This window comes from Zalophus californianus, chromosome 1 (genome assembly GCF_009762305.2).
Source record: "Zalophus californianus isolate mZalCal1 chromosome 1, mZalCal1.pri.v2, whole genome shotgun sequence".
NCBI lineage: Eukaryota > Metazoa > Chordata > Mammalia > Carnivora > Otariidae > Zalophus > Zalophus californianus.
Genome location: NC_045595.1, coordinates 14,251,771 through 14,269,009, shown reverse-complemented (window position 1 = coordinate 14,269,009; position 17,239 = coordinate 14,251,771). Strand labels below are relative to the sequence as shown.

Sequence of the window (17,239 nt, the reverse complement as noted above, 5' to 3'; positions counted from 1 at the left end):
CCATGCCTACCATGTTTCCCCGATTTCCATTGGCTCGCGCTATAAAATCAAACTACAATTCCCGAATGCCCTGCGAATCGCACTTGCGACTCCCGTCCTTTAATTCCCGTTTGGTTCATCTCCAGGCAGGAACGAGTAAACTACAATACCCAGCGTGCATTGCGGTGACTCTCTGCTTCCGGCCGACGTGTCCCTCCGGAAGAGGAGCAACTGGGACCACAGCGCTATGGCGCCTCCGGCTCCCGGCCCGGCCTCCGGCGGCTCCGGGGAAGTGGACGAGCTGTTCGACGTGAAGAATGCCTTCTACATTGGCAGCTACCAGCAGTGCATTAACGAGGCGCAGCGGGTGAAGGTGCGGCCGCTCGGGGGCGAGGGGATGGTGGGCGAAAGACGCTTCCTGGTGGCCGCTGGTCGCGCTCTGATTTTTTAAAAACTCTTCCTTCTTCTTGCGGCGTTTTCCCCCCAACGTATCTCTTCAGAGCGCTGTGAGGAGTTACCCTTGCCTATGACAAAATTCAAAGCCGTGACAGTTTTTGATATTTCTCACTCTGAGAGCTCGTTCTGCGCCGTGGAAGGCATTTGAGTAAGGGAGGTGTTTATGCCACTATAGTATTAATAATAGTAATTTTCACTTGTGGAGAGCCCACGTGTGCCACCATACCCTCAATACCCGTGAAGTAGGGATTGTTGTTCTCATTTTAGGATGCTAAAGAGAGAAATGGCTTCCTCGACGTTACCCTGCTCCACTAGCTCGGTTATTTCTCCCCAAACTTGCCCATTCATTTCATTCATTCATTCATTCATTCATTCATTTCCTCATTGAGCTTCTCTATGGGTAAGGCAGTGTATTCGTGCTGGGTTCAAAGCAGTGATAAAATAGGTAAAACTCCGTGGTCTCTTGGAAATCTCAAGTTCCTCAGGGAGACAGTAAACGAGTAAATAAACAAGAAGTCAGGGGGTGGTGTGATGGACAGTGATGGGAATGAGGTTGGCCATTTGAGAGCTAGAAAATAGCCCTGCTAGGCAGGGCCCAGCCAGTGGATAACAAGAGGGGGCGGCAGGTCCTTTAGCAGGAACTTTTAGGGAGTGACATGGACGTTACTGACACTTTGTGAAATTTTGGCGATTCTCTAAGAGTGGTGAAATTGACAGGGTCTTGCCGGCCCTCGTTGTTGTTACCCTTAAAAAGAAAACTGGCAGTTATTTTACCAGCAAAATGGGTTTATTGGGGAAATGGATAATTGCAGTTTAGGACGTGTAACCTATGGCAAAACCATAGGCAAATCCAGAGAACAAAGAGGACTGCTCTTTCACAGGGGCAAGGGGGAATTGAGAGGGGCTGTTATAAACAAAAAAATCCATTGGAGTAAACTGGGAGCTCAAAGTCTAGTGGCTTCTCATTGCCTGAGTTGTGACAGTCTCTCCTTGGCTAGGCAGTTGCCAGGCAAGGAGGAAATCTTTCATCCTCCTGTGGGGGTGGTAAAGTGTATGTTTCCTCCTGTGGGGAATGCATGGTACCTCTCTTCTGTTGGGGTCTGCCATTGACCTGGAGTGTCAGGGCTTGAGAGCTCCCCCTTCTGGCCTCCTGACTCTGTTTTCAACTAGTTTTCTTTTTATTAGTTTTCATATAGCCTGGTGTCCTAGAGAGGTTAAACGAGTAAAGAAGCGAGTAAATATGTAATAACTTGAGTGCTTAAGGGGTGAGACAAAAAGTGCTGAGTTGGAGGGGTGTCTGGCTGGCTCAGTCAGAAGAGCATACGACTTTTTTTTTTAAAGATTATATTTATTTATTTGACAGAGAGAGACACAGCGAGAGAGGGAACACAAGCAGGGGGAGTGGGAGAGGGAGAAGCAGGCTTCCCATTGAGCAGGGAGCCCGATACGGGGCTCGATCCCAGGACCCTGGGATCATGACCTGAGCTGAAGGCAGATACTTAATGACTGAGCCAACCAGGCACCCGAGCATATGACTCTTGATCTTGGTTGTGAGTTTGAGTTCGAGCCCCATGTTGGGTGTAGAGATGAGTAAAAAAAAATAAATAAACTTAAAGAAAAAAAAAAAACCAACACATACACCTCTCTTAAAAAAAAGAAGGTTTTGAGTTGGAAAATGGGGGTGAGGAGGCTGCTGACTCTGGGAGTGATCCAGTAAGCACCAGCCTCTCTGACCATCATTTGAACCTGAGACTGAACCTTGAGATGCATCTAACCCCATAAATTGCTGCCAAGGTCCTGAGGCAGAGATGAGCTCCGGGTAGTCCAAGCATAAAAGGTTGGTGTAGCAGAAGTGGGGTGAGTGCAGGCAGGGGGAGGATGGAGAATGAAGTGGGCAGGGCCCTAGGCAGGGCCTCGGGAGCCACAGTCGGGGTTTGGATTTTATTCTGAAGGCGTGGGAGGCCATTGGAGCACCAAGCAGAGGAGCGGAGGACTTCTTCACCGAGGCAGCCAGAGGCTTGGGAGGACTTTGGACTCTGAAATAGAGAAGGCTTGCTTGGTCATGCTTCTGACTTTTGACAGTGTACCTGGTTTCCCTGAGCATCATGGGGATAAAGCCTAAAATGGACTTCAGGTAGCTGTCACACTTGAAATGACACTTGTGCAGTTGTATTTGTTTTCTGATGCTGCTGTGACAAATGACCACAAACGGCAGCTTGTAGCCACACAAGTTCATTATCTCTCAGTTTCTGTAGATGGGAAGTCCTACATGGCTCACATCAGGCTAAAATCAAGGTGTTGGCCAAGCTGTGTCTCTTCTGGAGATTCTAGGGAAGAATATGCTTCCAGGTTGCTAGCTCTGAGCCAGGGGCCAGCCTCAGCTCCTAGAGGCTTCTCTCCAATCCTCAGTCTTATATAGGGTCTCTCCATGTCAGAACCAGCCCCAGGGTGTCGGGTCGAATCCTTCTCACACTTGGGTTCGCTGGGATTTCTCCTGGTGCTGCATTATTTCTGACTATCCTTTGCTATTAAAGTTCTTGCTATTAAGGGCTTCTGAGATTAGGCTGGGCCCTCCCCCATGACTTGGCATACTCTCCCCATTTTTAGGATCCATAACCTTCATCACATCTTTGAGGTCCCTTTGGTGACAGAATGGAAGCTGTTCCCAGGGACTGGCATGGACATCGCAGGGGGGTGTCCTTTATTCGGCTCACCACCACAGTTGTGTGCCTCCTTCCTGGGGCATGTAGACGGTGAGAAGATCAGGAAAGACCTGTGCTCAGACTCTGGCTCTGTTACGTTCTCTCTGCAGCCAGGGCCAAATCCCTGCATTTCTGTGCACCTGTCTCCCGTCTTGTCCAATAGGGACAATGACCCCTGTCTCGCCAGGGTCACTGTGAGATTCAGCGTCACAGTCATGCTCTGCTGTCTGGCTTCTGTTGTGTGTTCTACTTATATCAGCCATACGTTCTTTGCGTCTTCTCCTGTCATAATGTTCAGACTTTCCGTCGCTGCTGAAAGGGAGGACCAGCGTGCTCTGCTATACTTAGAGAGGGACTGGAAACAGTCACGGAAACCGGACTGGTAGTCGCTGTGGGTGGAGGCACACTGCAGCCCAGCCTCTGAGCCAGGGAACTGCTCTCTCTTTGGTGACGTGGGGAACATGCACTGGCCCAAAACCATGCCATTCTCCCTATCCCCACTGAGCCATTCGATGCGATTTAATTCTGGTCCGTGGGCCACCTAAACCTTCTCTTAGGCAGCCTATACTGGGTTGAACGGTGTCCCCTAAAAGATATGTTCACCTGAAACCTGTGAACATGACTTATTTGGCAAAAGGATCATTACAGTTATAATTCCATAAAGGATCTCTGGATGTGATCAGCTGGGATTTCAGATAGGCCCTAAATCCAGTGAGTGGTGCTCTTCTAAGAAAAAGGCAAAGAGAGGTTGGAGGCAGACAGAGAAGTTGGAGGCAGAGTTGGGGGGCGATGGGGCCACAAGCCAAGCCATGCTTGGAGCCCCCAGAAGCTGGAAGAGGCCAGGAAGGATCCTCCTATAGAGCCTTTGATGGGAGCATGGTCCTGCTGACACCTTGATTTTGAGCTGCTAGCCTCCAGGACCATGAGAGAATAATATTCTGTTATTTCCAACCACCTAGTTTATGGTAGTTCATTACAGTGGCCCCAGCAATCTCTGACAGACTTGAGCTGAGGTGGCCCCGCGTGGAACACCCAGGGTGTCATTGCCCTTGATCGGATGTAGTGCTATGTCACCATCGTGACGTTTCCTTGTTTGTCAGACATTCTTAAGTGCCCACAAGATGGTGACGAAGTGTTGGGGACGAAGCAGTGAAGAAAGCCTCAAGGAGCTGAAGGTCCAGTGTGGCCATCCTGACGGTGGCCCCCATCCCATCACTACCCAACCCCCCATGGTACTCACTGTCCTCTGGATTGGCTGCACCTCTGAGCTGTCTGGGGGCAGTCAGGGGCCACTCTGGGGTCGGCTGGCATTGGTGGGTGTGGGCCTCCTGGCTTTGTTCTCAGGTAATTCTGGCGAGCTATCCCCAAGCCGCAAATGGAGAAGCATTTGCTCAGAAACACGCCATTCCTGTTTTCTCAGATCTGGAGATCTGCCTAGCACTCACCACACAGCTTCTGCCCGAGTCCTTACGAGCCTTCTTCCTTTCCTGGCTCTGGTCGGCTCCCCCAGAGCCTCGTGGCCTGGCCAGGGCTCAGGGGCTTCCCCACAGTCCCAGAGTGAGCAGTGTGTGAAGTCTTCTCACCAGGCCTCCCCGGCTGTGCAGCGGTGGGGCTGAGCGGCATGGCCCCAGCTGGACGCGGATGTCCCTGTGCCCGGGCAGCTGGCTGAGCTCTCCTAGAAATGTCCTCTGAGTGAAGCAAACCTTTGTCTCTTCTGTTTTCTGTGTTTAGAAAGTGTTTCGGAACAAAAACAGGACAGGAACAGGCTGCATGGAAATATTTGTTACAAAAAGTAAAGTCCCTTTTGCACATGTCCTGGGTCCCATCGGTTCTTCAGAATCACCCATCCACCTCTGGATGGGAATCCTCCCAGGCCTCTTTTCTCTACCTTTTTTTTTTTTTTAACATATTATTTATTTATTAGAGAGAGGGAGGGAGACCATGAGCCGGGGGAGGGGCAGAGGGAGAAGCGGACTCCCCACTGAGCAGGGAGCCCGATGCGGGGTTTGATCCCAGGACCCTGGGATCACTGCCTGAGCCAAAGGCAGACACTTAACTGGCTGAGTCACCCAGGTGCCTCTGTTTTCTCTACTTTTACAAACCCAGGCACTGGGGCATTTTCCCCCAACATCTCGGACCACCCATACCACTGCGCAGCTTCTGTTTTGATCTGCTGCACCCTGGGGGTGCCTGTCAGTATGAGTGGCCACATGTCCAGTGGTTAAAGGCGTGGGCTCCACCCTGGCTCCTTGCTGTGCTGCTGGAGTGGGTGCCCCACTTTCTTCACCTGGACGGATGTGGGTGAGGATTGAGCCCCCTTCCCAGGGTGGTGGTGGTCTTGGACAAGATCAGGGCTGGGACGTAGGCCCAGTGTCCACTGGGCAGGCTGCCTGCTCCTGGCTTCCATGTGTCTGGCACGTGGCTCCAGGCACCCTGACCTGTCTCTCTCTCTCCGCAGCCCTCAAGCCCGGAGAGAGACGTGGAAAGGGATGTCTTCCTGTACAGAGCATACCTTGCACAGGTGAGTGTGGGCTAGTGACCGCCAAAGCCCTGGGACCACAGAGTAAAGGAACAGAGTGCTGGGCGGGGACGGGGGTGGGGACGACAGACAAGGAAGGGCAGAGTCCAGGACGTTGAGCAGCCGGTGTGGCCTCCACAGGTAGGTGGCCGTGTCCCTGAGGTTGTGGACTCACCAGGCCCAAGGCCCAGTGTAGGGATTTCTCCCTTTTCTTTTTTTAGGTAATCAACAGGTTTTGTTTGTTTAGTACGGTTTTAGGTTTGCGGAATAACCAAGTAGATAGTAAAGAGCCTCCCATGTACCCATCCCCAGCCCACAGGCCGCTTTTCTTACTACTCACGTCTTAGATTGATGGGGTGCTTTCATGGGTGGGTGCACCAGGGTTGACACTGCTGTTAAGTCGAGGCCATAGTGGATTCCAGGCTCTAGGAATGTTGCCCTGGGCGTGCAAACAGTCCAGATGGTGCAGAGAGGACTGAGTTGTGCCCTGTCCCAGTCTCCCCTGCCAGCGCCCACCGGCAGCCGGCCTCCCACCTGCCTCCTCCCCCCGGCCTCAGTCTTGGACTGTGATCTGTCCTGGGCACATGGCTCCGCGGCTGCCCCCACCTCACATCAGGCCCTGCGTGGCTCCCTGGTCCTGTTCATGTCTTTCCCCCTGTGGAGTGTTCTGGAGTCTGATGGGACCTCCCCCCCGCCCGCCCCCTGCCCTTGACAGTATGTGTGGCCTTCGGCAGAGGGGCTGCCATAGTGTCCCTCGGAATCTCCTTGTGATGTATTTGTGCGAAGTGTACACACAGAACACCTGTAGGTGGCAGCAGAAACATCAAAACTACCTAGAGAGGGTTGTAGTGAAAATGGGACCTTGACTCCAGTTCCCCTCCCAGCAGTGACCACTACCACCAGTTCTGTGTGTCAGCAGGGAGGGGGTGTGTGTCCTGACGCCCAGACCCCCTGTCCCTGGGCGATGCATTCCCCCCAGAGCTGGCAGGGCCCTCGCCCTGTCACCTCAGCGCTAGGGGCTGGACAGCGGGGGTCTTCAGCTAGAGTGGTGGGCATCGTGGCCTGACAGGTGACAAGTGATGCCATGCTGGCTTCCAGCAGGTGCTGTAGCAGGGCTGGCCCCTGGCAGGCTGGGCGGCGGGGGGGGGGTGGCGTCCCTGGGGGTGGTGGGCGCTGGTGGCAGCCGCTCGTTCCAGGCATTGGGGCTCTGCCAGGGTGCTGCTAGAGCCCTAAGAAGCTCTCATGTGTTCCTGGAGCTGAGGTCTGAGCCCCACAGCGGAGAGTAGGCCAAGCTGACGGCGTGCTTATCTTGACTGCAGAGGAAGTATGGTGTGGTCCTGGACGAGATCAAGCCCTCCTCGGCCCCTGAGCTCCAGGCCGTGCGCATGTTCGCTGAGTACCTGGCCAACGACAGCCGGAGGTGAGGATGGGAGGGTAGGGGTGGGCTCTCTCTCCCTACCTTCTTACCTCCCCGAGCCTCAGTGAAAGCACATTGCTACCCTGCGGGGGCATTTGTATGAGCCATTCATTCTGTTTCTGGCCAGGATACTTGCCCAGGTGCTTATGGGCTCTGCCTCTGCCTCTGCAGGTGGGAGTCGTGAGACCTTATCTCGCCCGTGCCGTGGGGCACCAGCATGACGTGGCGGGCCCCACGGCTCCTCTGTACCCTTTCCCCCACCCCAGGAATGGCTGGTCGTGAGGCCCCCCTGGGATTAGGAACTTTTATGTTCACATCTGCTCCCCACAGGGTGCCTGGGATAGGGCAACAGCCTAGCCCATGACATGGAGACGCTCTGCTCTGTGGGTCTTCCTCTGCTCCCCTGCGCAGCCCTGAGACCCCACCTCCACCCTGGAGCCTCCCTCTTAGCGGCAAGGAGCCTCACAGAACAGTCTTGCCCAGTCTCTGCCTAGTGGAACTTCCTTAGATCAGGACTTGACCGTGACCTCATTGATACCGTGCTCCTCTTATGGGCCACAGAGGCTGTCTTCGGGTCCCAGGTGTGGGTGAGACCACCTGCTGTGGCCCCTGCCACCGTGCTATGGAGGGCAGCATTATGTGCCCTGGCTCCTGATTGGGCTCCTTCTCCCTTAAAGCTTGAGGCTCGGGGCTTTACTTTGTCAGCAGTGACAGCTGAATGGGGCCCCCCCCGGTTCTGATCCCCAGAACCCACAAATGCAACATCATTGGAAATGAGGTGTTTGCAAATGTAAATAGGTAATAGGATATATGGTGGACCCTGAATCCAGAGGCTGGTGTCCTCATAAGAGGAGAAGACAGAGAAGGGTACAGAGGGAGGCACGTGTGAAGATGCAGAATCGGGGTGACACATGCCAAGGGGTGCCAAGGGCTGTGGGCGGCTAGCTGAAGCCAGGAGAGAGGCTTGGGATAGATTCATCCTCAGAGGCCGCAGAAGGAACCTTTCCTGCTCACACTTGGATATCAGACTCCTGCTTCCTAGAGCGTCTTCTCTCTGAGAGAGTCTATTCCTGTTTGCCTCTTCCCAGTCTGTGGTGCTTTGTGACGGCAGCCCCAGGACACCAAGACAGGCAGGCTCCTGAGGCTATCCTTTCTCCCTCTCCACACTTCATGAGCCAGGGTGACAAGCCCTATTCTCCTTTCGGAAGAGGAAGGGACTCTGGGACCCTCTAGGAGCAGGGGCTGCTGTGGGGCCTGGGGCAGGGGCCCAGGAGGGCAGAGGGGTTCAGGGTGCATCCGTCCTGGCAGCCCAAACTACTGCCCCTTAGCCAGCCCAGCAAGCAGGCTGTGGAGCAAGTCCCGGCACCTGTAGGTGAACAATGACATGTTTGAGTAACAGAGCGCATGACGCTCGCATCACATCAACAATGGCAGGTGGCATGTCTACTCTCAGTAAGTTCCCAGGCAGGGAACATCATGGGGTGGCCGCGAGGGCTCCATGCCAACTCTCTGTCACACCCTGTATGCGGTCCAGGTGTGCAGGGCAGGAAATAGTCTCAGATGTGAAGTCATTTGTCCATCAGGCCCCTTGGTGGTCATGAGGACAGTGACAGGAGTGTCCCCATCCTCCAGGGCCTTAGATGTAGATCCTGACCAGCAGCCCCCCAGCAGCCCACGTGACCTGCATGTGTTTGTGGAGATCTCGTGGACTCTGAACAGCAGCTTTTGTCTGGTGGTGACTCGGAGCCTGGCCCTTCCCTTCTCCTGTCAACTGCTCAGCAGCCTTTTGGAACAAGGGGTTTTGGCTCTGTTTTCTAGTTAAGCAGATCATGGTTCAGATGTTCTATGGCCTTTGGGGGAACTGGCTGATTCTTGGCGGAGCGCTGACTCCAGCCTGGCCCCCAGCCCAGCATGTGGCCTACCTGCCAGGAGCAGCCGGCCTCCTTGGGGAGGCAGCGATGTCACTGGGGTGAGATTCATCTGTGTGGCTTCCTGTCTCCAGAGAGGCGTCCCCGGCGAGTTGGCCCGGCCCTCCACGTCCGGGGCGGTGTGGACACCACAGCCCCCTGGATCTGTAGGCCTAGGCAGTCATCTGCACTGCTCTGTGGACATGGCCCCTCCTGCACCACATCTCCTCACAAGGCCTCCGTTTCTTTGCCTGATGGTGGGAAGTGCCAGGTGGGAAGGCGGTGAAGCTGGCACCCAGTGGGGCTCGACGGAGACAGCTGGGCCCATTCTGCCTGCAGCTGCTGTGTTCCCCTGGGCGCCTGACCCACCCTCTCTGGACCTGTCTGCTCCCATGGGGGCGAGGCTGCTTCCCACCCCTGGCTGCAGGCCCTCAGCAGCCTTGTCTTGCAGGGACTCAATTGTGGCTGAGCTGGACCGGGAGATGAGCAGGAGCGTGGATGTGACCAACACCACCTTCCTGCTGATGGCTGCCTCCATCTACTTTCACGACCAGAACCCAGATGCAGCCCTGCGTGCCCTGCACCAGGGGGACAGCCTGGAGTGGTGAGTGTCCTCCCTGTTCCAGGGGGAAGGCCTGGTGGCCTGAGCGGCCCCTCTGGTCTCCAGGCTGCTCAGTGCCTCATTGGCCGTTGTCATGGGAACAGTGGGGGGCTGCTGGCAGAGACCGGTGGGGCCCAGGCTTCCCATTCAGGCTGCAGCTCCCGTCCTCGGTCCTTTCTGCACGGCTGGGCTGCCGTTCCCAAGGACACGGCTCCCAGGGCTGGAAACCCTCCGTTCCCGGTGGCAGAGGAGAAAGCACCTTTGTTTCTGCCTGTGGTTTCTGTACCCCCACCCCCACCACGGAGCCTTGTGTTCCTGGGCCCGGGCCTTTCCATGTCCTCCCCGCGTTCCCCCAGGCCCTCCCCCGAGGCTGGCCCCCATTCACGGCACTCCAGGGCTTGCGGCGCGCCATAGGCTCTACCCCTCACCCCAGAAGGTGACTCTGGCCAGCGCTGCATCTACGGCGCCATGTCCCGGAGAGTGCGACACCTCTCCCCTGTGAATTCTCTGGGGCCTGCTGTCCCTTGGTTGGTTGGTTACAGGTTCATTTTTGTTTCTTGTTTCTATCCCTGTTCTATCCAGAAAGGGATTTGTGGTGGTTTAGAAATCGGTCTGGCACACAGCTCACAAAGCAGCAGACTCTGTAACTATTTCTCAGACGCCTACAGAGGTTGATCTGGGCGGGAAAATGTGGGAACAAGTGACTACATACATCATCGGTGGTCATAGCTGTCAGGCAGAGAGGGAAGCCACGGGTGCGGGAACCAGAGGGGGTGAGCACCTGCCCCATCCAGCACCTCTGTGACTGGACCCACAGCCTTCCCTGGGCCTGACCCTGGGCGTGGCTGCTCAGCTTGCTCCCTGGGCTCCTGCCACTGGGCGGTGGCCAGTGTCCCCCTCACACCAGGAGTGGGGCGCAGAAAGGATGCCCAGCCTCAGGGTAGTCAGAGTGGGACGATTTGGGACCTCATGAAAGCTCCAGCCCCACGTGTGCTTGGTGAAATGGGGAAGCCAGGGCCCTGGGAAGCGGTGGGAAGCTTGGCCCATTGCACAGTGCCTGGGTCTAAGTCCAGTGTGGCTCAGCATCGCCCTAGGCAAGGCAGGGCTGGTGGCCTAAGCACTCCTAGGAATGTTCTGGAGGTGGCGCCCACACGGGGGAGTCCTGATAGGCAGCAGAGTGGCGAGGGTGCCGGCTGACTGCCTCTCTATCCTGCAGCATGGCCATGACCGTGCAGATCCTGCTGAAGCTGGACCGCCTAGACCTTGCCCGGTACGTCTCTCCCATGCGACCCTCCCCGCAGGGTGTTGCCTGGGACGAGGGATGGTGCCGTCCTTGCCTCAGTTTCCTTCTGTGATGTGGAGGGTGGGACCTGCAGAGTTGGGGTGGGCTTCCCAAGTGTGTAGTGGGGGCGGCCGGGTCGGGGCCGCGAGCCGGCACCAGTGTGTGCCCTTTGAGCAGGAGTGCGGGGGGCTCCCTCCTACCCTCCTGTTCCATCCCCAGGAAGGAGCTGAAGAAAATGCAGGACCAGGACGAGGACGCTACCCTCACCCAGCTGGCCACCGCATGGGTCAATCTGGCTGTGGTGAGCCCCTGGGCCGTGCTGGGGGAACGAGGGAGCATCGGAGAGCTGGGAGGTGGGGGGTGCCCCCTGCATCCCGTGCTGGCCGCTTCTGTGGGGAGGGTGCTGGTACAGGCTGCTGTGGACACATTGGACCTGCTCCTTCCTTTGGGGCCAGGACCCGTCCCCCAGGGGAGCCCCCAGCTCAGTGCGCCCCGGCACATTTTGCACTTGCGCAGCCCCAGCCCCATTCCTGGCTCCTCACAGCTGAGCAGCGTGACCAGAGCCAGAGTGAATGAGCTTGGGGTGCTCTGGAACCAGACTTGATGGCGCGAGTGGGCCTGCCTGGCAGTGCAGCCTCCCAGGGCTCACCCTGGGCTTGGCTCCTGCTCAGCTTGCTCCCTGGGCTCCTGTCACTGGGCAGTGGACAGTGTCCCCCCACACACACACCTTCCCCTGTGCCCAGCCCCTATCTCCCCCCATGCCTGGGCACCCGCTCCCCCTTTCTTGGCAATGGCCCTTTTTCTGGGTTTTGGCACTGGGCTTCCTCTCTAAGCTATGTTTTTTGTTTTTTGTTTTGTATGGGCTGTTTAAAATGTGTTCCCCATCCGCGTGCGCCTGCACTGGCCTTGGGGGACTGAGGCCTCACCCAAGCTGGCTTCCAGTATCTAGTTTAGCGGGGTGAACCCTGCCCACTCTTCACCAGCTCTGCGTTTTTTCACAAGCACGTCTTGGTCTCAGGCTCCCCTCTAAGAGTGATGCTACGTCTTTAGCAGGCAGACAGAACCTTTCATTCAGAACCCGGACTGCCAGTGACAGGGCTCCAGGGACTGCCTGCCGCGCTCTGGCCACGCCGGCATCACCTCAGCAAATTGCTGGCATGCTGGCATCACCCTGCTCTGTGAGGGAGCGGGTGGTGGTAGGGCTGGGAAGCAGGGTGACAAACCGGTGATGTTGGAACTGTCCCTGCAGGGTGGCGAGAAGCTGCAGGATGCCTACTACATCTTTCAGGAAATGGCTGACAAGTGCTCATCCACCCTGCTGCTGCTCAACGGGCAGGCGGCCTGCCACATGGCCCAGGGCCGATGGGAGGCCGCTGAAGGCGTGCTCCAGGAGGCGCTGGACAAGGTACGGCAGGCCCAGCCTGCACCGAGGCTCCCGGTGGGGGCGGCAGGGGATGCGGGGCTTGCTGCAGAGGCAGCCCCATGGGCCTGGCATGTGACCATGTGGGAGTTTATTTTAACACCAAATCAGCTAAGAATCGGATTGCAAATAGAAATGTTGATCGTGGCTTCTCTTAGAAATGGGAAGATCCCATCGGCCTGGGCTTTAGCTGGCCTGAGCTGAGCAAGAGGTCTCCCTGTCACCTTGGCTGCCAGGCCTGGGGGCCTCTTGATGTGACTCCTCACCTGAACCAGTACTTGGAAGAGATGCCTGCCGTTCATTACCAAGGGGAGGGCGGGATGCAGATGGGAGACGTTGCCTGCCCGGGTCTAGAAGAGGGACTGAGAGTGGGGCCCTGGCAGGGCAGCCCTCGCTCTCTTCCCCCGACCAACGCGTGAGGTCTTGTGTGTTACTTTTATAATCAGAGGAAACGTGAAAGTTTTTTCCGTTTTTGGAAAACATTTCGTGATGTAACAAGAAACAGACACCAGTAGGAGGCTTTCTCCCTTTTACCTGTGCGAGGGGTCGAGTTACCATCAGGAAGTTTTTTGCAGACCAGGGATGGGCCAGGGGCCATCAGTCAGGTGCTCCTTGGGCTGCACGCGTGGAGGTGCCTTGCCCCGCCAGGGTGCCCTGTGTCCATGCCGGCCACCGTGCCTTCCTCACAGGCTCTGACCTTAGCTGGACTGTTGGGTGCAGTCAGGCCTCGTCAGGAATGCCTGGCCTGGTGGGGCATCTCTGCCCCAAAACGAGAGGGCAGCGGGGTCCCCAGTTAAATGACACCCATCTGTCCTCATTCTCCGCGACCCCGCCTGGGCTGGCTTACTGCCCCGTGGCCCTGACCCCTCGATGGCCTGAGGCGTGCCATGGCCTGTCGTCCCGGTCCTGTGGGCCACCCCGTGCTTTCCCACTGTCCTTCCCATTCCTTTGGTGTTCCCCTCGTTTTGCTTCTGTGAACACGTGCCATTGTCCCCCATGACAACCGCTGAGGAAACTAAGGTGGGAAGGCGTTGAGTCTCCCCAAAGAAGAGCAGCCATGGAGTGGAGCCGGTCTGTGCAGAGGCTGGGGTCCGTGCGGCCCCTCGAACCTACAACGCCTCGGGTCCAGGTTGCCGTGTCTCTGCTCCAAGTGCCCAGTCAGGGCTCCCTGCAGTGGTCTGACCGTCCTGGCCGAGGTGGTCCAGGGCCCGTTCCCGGGATTCCCTGTGCCTCAGAGCCCCGTGTGGGTGGGTGGGGTGAGGTCCCTCGCTTGGATGTTCTGATAATTTCCCGGCAGCTTCTTGCCAAGGGCCCTGGTGAGCAGGAGGGGCGGACGCAGTGTGCCCCGTGGTCTCAGACCTCATTTTTGCAGCGAGAGGGACAGCTTGCCTGTGATGGTGTTCAGGCTGCCTTGGGCTGGGCTCTGTTCCTTTGCGACTGGTGTGATAAATAACCCCTCCCAAACTGCAACCGGCAAGGGGGCTCTGTCTCATCCTGGCCCGCAGATGAGACAACAGGCTCAGAGGGGAAGAAGCCGCTGCTGGGGAGAGGCAGGGAGGCCAGGAAGGCGGGGTGGGGCTGGGGCCCCCCCTTGCCACCGCACTGCCTCCCAGGCAGAAAGGAGAGCCCTGAGGTCACTGCCTTGCAGAGTGGCCAGTGGGTGGGCTTTGGGTCTCCTAGCCCCACCCCCTGCCCCACCTCTGAGGGTGTGACCTTGTGTGGGTCATGTCTTCACCCTGGGTCAGTGGGAGCACCTGAGATGGGGGTGGGCAGGCCAAGTCGGGGGCCTGGGGGAGCTGACCCTGCTCGCTTATGCCCCTGTGTTTCCAGGACAGTGGCCACCCGGAGACACTGATCAACCTTATTGTCCTGTCACAGCACCTGGGCAAGCCCCCTGAGGTAGGACCCCCCCCCCGGCACAGGGAGGTTTTCTGCTCTCCACGGCGCCAGCCTGAGGTGGGCAGAGGTCTGTGGTGTGGCCCCAGCTCTGAAGTTCAGGGTCTTGGGCACAAAGCCACTCCTTTGGACGGGGTGCAGTCGCCATCAGTGCTAGGGGCCCTGGGAAGGTGGTGTTGTGGGTGCCGAGGCTGTAGGCCAGCTGCTCCCGTGGGCCCCGTGAACTAGTGGCATGTGTCTCAGAGCGTGCCCGGGCCAGGGCCAGCTGAGCCAGGACCCCCACCTGTGCCGCCTCTGGGTGGATGGTGGGCGAAAGAACAGAAGAAGAGGGGCCCGGGGAGCAATCCCTGTGAGCCCACGTTGTCTGAGGGCGGGGAGGGAGGGAGAACTCTGGGGCACCACTGGTTAGGTGGCTGACTGGCCCAGTTGGCTGGGGACCCACCCCCAGGCTTCCTGGCAGTCTGTCACCCATGCCTTATAGAAGGGCCCTGGGCAGCCTCGGGGCTAGTGTAGTACAGACAGGACTACTCTCCCAGTCACCCCACAAACAGCACTGAACCCCTAGTCTCAGGGAGACAGCTGCCCCCGCTCCATGTAGTGGGGGTGGGCCTGGGGAGGTGGGGCGAGTGGCAGCAAGGGCTCTGTCTGGGGTTCAGGTTCTAATACCAAGACCTCTGGGGTTTCTCCATACAGTGTGCCCAGAACAAACCCGCTTCCCCTCCCAGCCCTGTTCCCTCTGACCTGCCCTCTGCTCCTCCTGGCCCTCCGCCCTCTCCTAGGGCCTGGGTCCCTCCCACCCCACTCGCCTGAACCCTGTGGTGCATCCTTCCACTGTGTGCTGAATGTAGGCTCTGTGTCAGCTGCCCCCCTCTTCCCGCCCCAGCCCTGAGGGTCCTGTCATCAGCCAGATTCCAGGGTAGGCTGATGGAGATGATGGAAGATGGGGGCTCTTGCTTGGGGTCAGCTGGGCAGCCCCCACCCCACCCCAGCCCTCCCTTCACCCTGTATGTGAGAGGTGCCTGGGGGCCCCTGTTCAGCCCATCTGGCCTCCTCTCCCCTGCAGGTGACAAACCGCTACCTGTCCCAGCTGAAGGACGCTCACCGGTCCCACCCTTTCATCAAGGAGTACCAGGCCAAGGTGAGCCCAAACTGTTGGGCTGTCCCAGGTCCCCAGACCCCCAGGCGGGGCTGGGGAAGGCCAGTGACGGGGGTCCCGACTCATGTTCTCTTTGTTTCTTCCCCCCCCCCCCCCCCCCCGCGCCATCCACACTCTGTGTTTAAGGAGAATGACTTTGACCGGCTGGTGCTACAGTACGCTCCCAGCGCGTGAGTGCGTGAGGCCGGCTCCAGCCGTGGTTCCCGAGCCACAGGACAGCGACCTGTGCCGCCGTCAAGGCGCCCCTTCTCCTGCTCTCCTGCTTGCTCTGGCCAGAAGTGGAGGCTGGAAGCCCAGCCCAGCCCCGCTCTTGTCAATAAACATCTCCACCGTGGGAAGCCCCACCTGATCCATGTCTGCTCTGGCCGCTTGGGGAGGGACATGTGGGAACCAAGGCTCAGAAGGGAGGGTCCTGGGCACCGTCCTCCAGGGCCTTCACTGGGAGGGGAGCCCTGGAGACCAGGGCCTGTGAGCAGCAGCTGCACCGACTGCCTGCCCCTCAGACAGCCACCCCATGCTGCTGAGCTCTGGGTGGCACAGCCATGTCTCCCAAGCTCCCTTGGCATCCAGGGAGACTGAGGTATAGAGTGGTGATCGCCATCACCTGGGGCATCAGGACTCCGAGCCAGTATCCCAGGGTGGTCTGTAGGTGGCAAGGGAGGTAGGAAGCACTCAGGCCTCAGTTCAGTCACATGGGGAGGGCAAGGAGCAAATGCACGCCCACCCTGCCCCGCCCGACCCGTCCCTGCTCCTCGCTGCTGCCCTGTGGGCAGTCCTTGGCCAAGACTGAGACCTGCCGTGGGGGCCGTGGGCGCAGGAGGGCCACAGTGGCTGAGGCGCTGAGCTCTCTACCTGGAGAAGCCCATGGTGAGCACTCTTCCATAAGAGAAAGCCAGGGCACCAGCTGGCCCCTGTTGTCCAGAGAGGGTGGTAGGCGGGCAGGGGAGAGTTGTTGGCTGGGCTTCTCAGATGAGGTCACCACCCGAACAACTAGAAGGATCTGCCAGTCCAGGTTCTGGGGGGACCAGCATTCATTCAAGGCAGCATGAACAGCCCCTGCAAAGCCCCTGTGGCTGCACTGGGCTCTGTGGGCTGGACAGGGTTTTGTGCCCTTTGTCCCGAGGTCAGTGTCTGGGCCTCTCCCAGGAAGGAGGGAAGACCTGTGTTGCCGGAGTCTGGCCTCATCTGCCTCAGAGGTGGCTGCCTGACCAAGCTGGTGCTTGGTCGCCAGGACAGGGCGTAGAGCTCAGAATTCCCAGGGGCAGGGCCCGCCCCTATCCCCTCCCTGCCTGGTGAGGAGCTCAGCAGGGGAGATAGGTGACAGAGGCATCCCGCAGGGCTGGGGATGGGGGTGCCTGGGGATGAGCTCCCCCCGGGGGAGAGGAGGCCTGCCCTCAGGTGGAACAGGGAAGGGGCGCCAGCCTTGGGACCTTAGCAGCCGCTTGTCAGGTCCCAGGGGCCGGCACCAGGAGCCACCTTCCCTTTCTGCCCTGCATCCACCCACTCACGAGCCCAGCCAACAACTCTCCCCTGCCTGCCTACCACCCTCTCTGGACAACAGGGGCCAGCTGGTGCCCTGGCTTTCTCTTATGGAAGAGTGCTCACCATGGGCTTCTCCAGGTAGAGAGCTCAGCGCCTCAGCCACTGTGGCCCTCCTGCACCCACGGCCCCCACAGCAGCAGGTCTCAGTCTTGGCCGAGGACTGCCCACAGGGCAGCAGCGAGGAGCAGGGACGGGTCAGGCGGGGCAGGGTGGGCGTGCATTTGCTCCTTGCACACACCCCTCCCCATGTGACTGAACTGAGGCCTGAGTGCTTCCTACCTTCCTACCTTCCTCCCAGCTGGCCCCACCAAGATGAAACTCAAGGCAGCTGGGGCTGGGCTGGTGGGCTGGGGCGCCTCTCCC

General features: G+C 58.3%; 1 protein-coding gene across 1 annotated transcript; it reads left to right on the top strand.

Annotated features, from left to right (window-relative positions):
* The first annotated feature begins 179 nt into the window (after positions 1–179).
* Positions 180–15,678, top strand: COPE (COPI coat complex subunit epsilon). Its single transcript, XM_035728753.1, has 10 exons — positions 180–352; positions 5,596–5,658; positions 6,975–7,075; positions 9,431–9,583; positions 10,797–10,850; positions 11,082–11,163; positions 12,112–12,267; positions 14,113–14,181; positions 15,242–15,316; positions 15,461–15,678. Exons 1-10 carry the CDS (start codon positions 227–229, stop codon positions 15,506–15,508), a joined length of 927 nt encoding a protein of 308 aa, XP_035584646.1. The 5' UTR covers positions 180–226; the 3' UTR covers positions 15,509–15,678.
* The last annotated feature ends 1,561 nt before the right edge of the window (positions 15,679–17,239 follow it).